General features: G+C 35.1%; 1 protein-coding gene across 1 annotated transcript; it reads right to left on the reverse strand.

Moving 5' to 3' along the window:
• Positions 1-6: 6 nt before the first annotated feature.
• On the reverse strand, positions 7-1,934 carry LOC107576986 (toll-like receptor 4; the record flags this gene model as incomplete). The annotated part of the gene is made up of 3 exons (XM_016263106.1): positions 1,863-1,934; positions 1,592-1,758; positions 7-1,513 (listed from the first exon to the last, which is right to left on the reverse strand). Coding segments are annotated over exons 1-3 (1,743 nt in total), but the record flags the coding sequence as incomplete, so codon positions are not given.
• Between the last annotated feature and the right edge of the window lie 872 nt (positions 1,935-2,806).

Below are 2,806 nucleotides of genomic sequence, written 5' to 3' on the forward strand. Positions count from 1 at the left end.
CGAAATAAAATCTGTCTGGGAGCAAGAGCAATCGATGGGGTTAGAGGACAAATCAAAATCTGAAAGGTTTGTGGGCAAATTTTGGAGAACATGAAGTGGGATGCTAGTAATGCTGTTTTTATCGACATAAAGGGATGTTAGTTGTTTCAGGTTTGGGAGGGCCAGAAAATCTATAGTCATCAAATGGTTACCTCTGAGATTCAAAAGTCTAAGCCTTTGAAGATTTTTGAATGAGCTTGGATGTAAATCTACCACACGACCATACGACATGGCAAGATGCTCTAGAAAAGTGAGATTATTAAATAAATATCTTGCTACATCACCCTGAAAATTATTGCTGGCCATTTTAAGAATTTTAAGATTACTCAGCCCATAAAAGCAATATATGTTAACAAAGATGATACTTGAATAAGAAACATCCAAATACCTCAAATACTTTAAGTTAGAGAAAAGCGAAAGGTATTCCATACCTACAACCCTTGTATGATGGAAATCTAGAATCTCAAGGGAATCAAGTCCATCAAATGGTCTTACAGAAAGAGCGATTTGTGGATTTAGACTCAAATTTAAATACCTCAATTGAGGGGTCCCAGAAAAAAATGAGCAGCATGATGTTGATGTAATTTGGTTTGAACTCAGATCCACACACTGAAGCTTAGGCATGTCTATGAAGTCTGGAATTTGGGTTGCAACGTTGTCTGTAAATACTATTTTTTCTAAAGTATGGAGATGTGAAAGTTGCTTACCTGGCACAGTATCTAATTGATTGGAAATCAAATACAGCTCCTTGATTTCATGAAATGGCACATTTGCTATTTCACGAATTATCCCACCCTTCGCAGCTAAAATTGTGGCGTTTATCATACAGCGAAAGATATTAACTGGCACATCATGCCTTTCTTTCATGTAATAATAAACCTCATGAAAATTAATAAAGCAAAGACCATCTAAATAGTTTGCATCCGATGACATAATCTTGTAATCACACCTGTACTTTCCAAACATTAGCCTTTTGACATTAAGACCATATAAAGCTTTAAGACCAACTTTCTGAGCACCAGATGAAACAAAGGCAGATCGGATGTCCATTTCACTGAGATAAATGTCTTTGAAAGCTCCTGGTTCAGTGTATAATAACAGATTCATAGAGAGAATCAAAGTCATGTTTCTGAAGATCTCTCGCAACACAGCAGTGTGATCAGTTTTGATGATGGATATATTATTGGCATGTAGATCAAGTAAACTGAAGTCCTTGAAGGTGCTCATGAATGAAGGGAGAGACATAGACTGGATGTTATTTGTCCCGACTCTAAGCTCCTGCAGCTTGGTTAGGTTATTCATTTGAAGCTGTAAGGATGAGAGACCAGCATCCACAAGAACTAGTCTTTGTAGATTATGTAAAGAACTCAAGCATCCAGGTCCAAAGTACGTAATAGGGTTTCCAGTGAGAATCAAAGTAGTCAAATTCTTCACATTGTAGAAAGTATTATTTTCAATGTGCTCGATTTGGCATCTGAAAACAAATACATTTGATATAATTTATAGAGCAACACATTACACAACATATTTAGATGGCAACAATATTGCTTACCTTGACAGATCAAGGACTCGTAGAAAAGACAAAACTGGGAAAACAGTCTTCTGTAAGTGTTTCAAAACATTAAAACTGAAATCCAGAGTTTGAATGGAGGAAGGAATACTGGGTGGTATACAGCTGAGGTTTCTTCCCATGCACGAGTAGTGCTGATTCTCAGTTATCTAAATTCATGAATTACATACTGGTTTCCCAACAGTAATAAAAAATAATAAAAAAAACGGTTATGAATAACACAGATTTCAATGGAAAAAAAACATCAACTTACTTTTGTACATGATTCTCCAGCACTAATGGAAAAATAAATCATGAAAGCACTTACAGTGAAGAAATTCATCTTGAGTGATCGCAACCGGTCATAAAAATGTGAGCCAGCCTTGGTAGAGGTAATTAATTATGAGGAACAAATGCCATGGTTTTCAACAATGGGGAACTATGGTCTAAAGGATGTCATAGGGAAGTAGGCTTGTGCCTAATTTTGTAGATCTTGAATGAAGAAGTACCTTTCTGAATAGATGAATTGTAATACAAAAACTAATTTCCTCTACAATTATACATAATATAAATATAAAAATATATATATTAAGCATATTATTTTTATGTATTATCTTAATTATGAATACACTGGTTTGTAGTGCAAACAGTTTTACCATTTACTGCACGTTGTTATTCTTCTCGTTATTTCCCTATAGCAGCTAATGAACCGGAAGTCTTGCCCATTGGCTTACTTCCGCGTTGAAGAACAAGGTGGATACACTATTACTTAACACTACCATTGCAAAATTACTGATACCAATTGATATCTAAACCAGTTTGAACTGTGGGGGCTAAAACTGATCTCGAGCCAGTGTTTAATTAGGTAGGCTTAAAATCAGATTGGATTGCAGTGAAAGTGAAGTGAAAGGTTGCAGGTTTATGTCCCATAGTAGCAGTATTGTCATTTTGTACACCAATGTTTTTTTCATGGATGCTATAGCCTAACATATAAATGCTAAAAAGGAATTTTGACTATACAGATAAAACTTAAGTATTGTATTAGTATGAACATAGACTTCATTTACAACAAACAATACTGTTATATTGTCAAAAGCATTATTGTAGTTGCTTGAGTCTTGCCACTGGCCCACTGCATTTACATACATTTTTGACCAACAGAAGTCCTCAGCATTATCACATTTATCATTACTATATCATTTTTCACTGTTTCAAAAC

The sequence above is a fragment of the Sinocyclocheilus grahami genome, unplaced genomic scaffold, assembly GCF_001515645.1.
Source record: "Sinocyclocheilus grahami isolate Dianchi unplaced genomic scaffold, SAMN03320097.WGS_v1.1 scaffold4801.1, whole genome shotgun sequence".
NCBI lineage: Eukaryota > Metazoa > Chordata > Actinopteri > Cypriniformes > Cyprinidae > Sinocyclocheilus > Sinocyclocheilus grahami.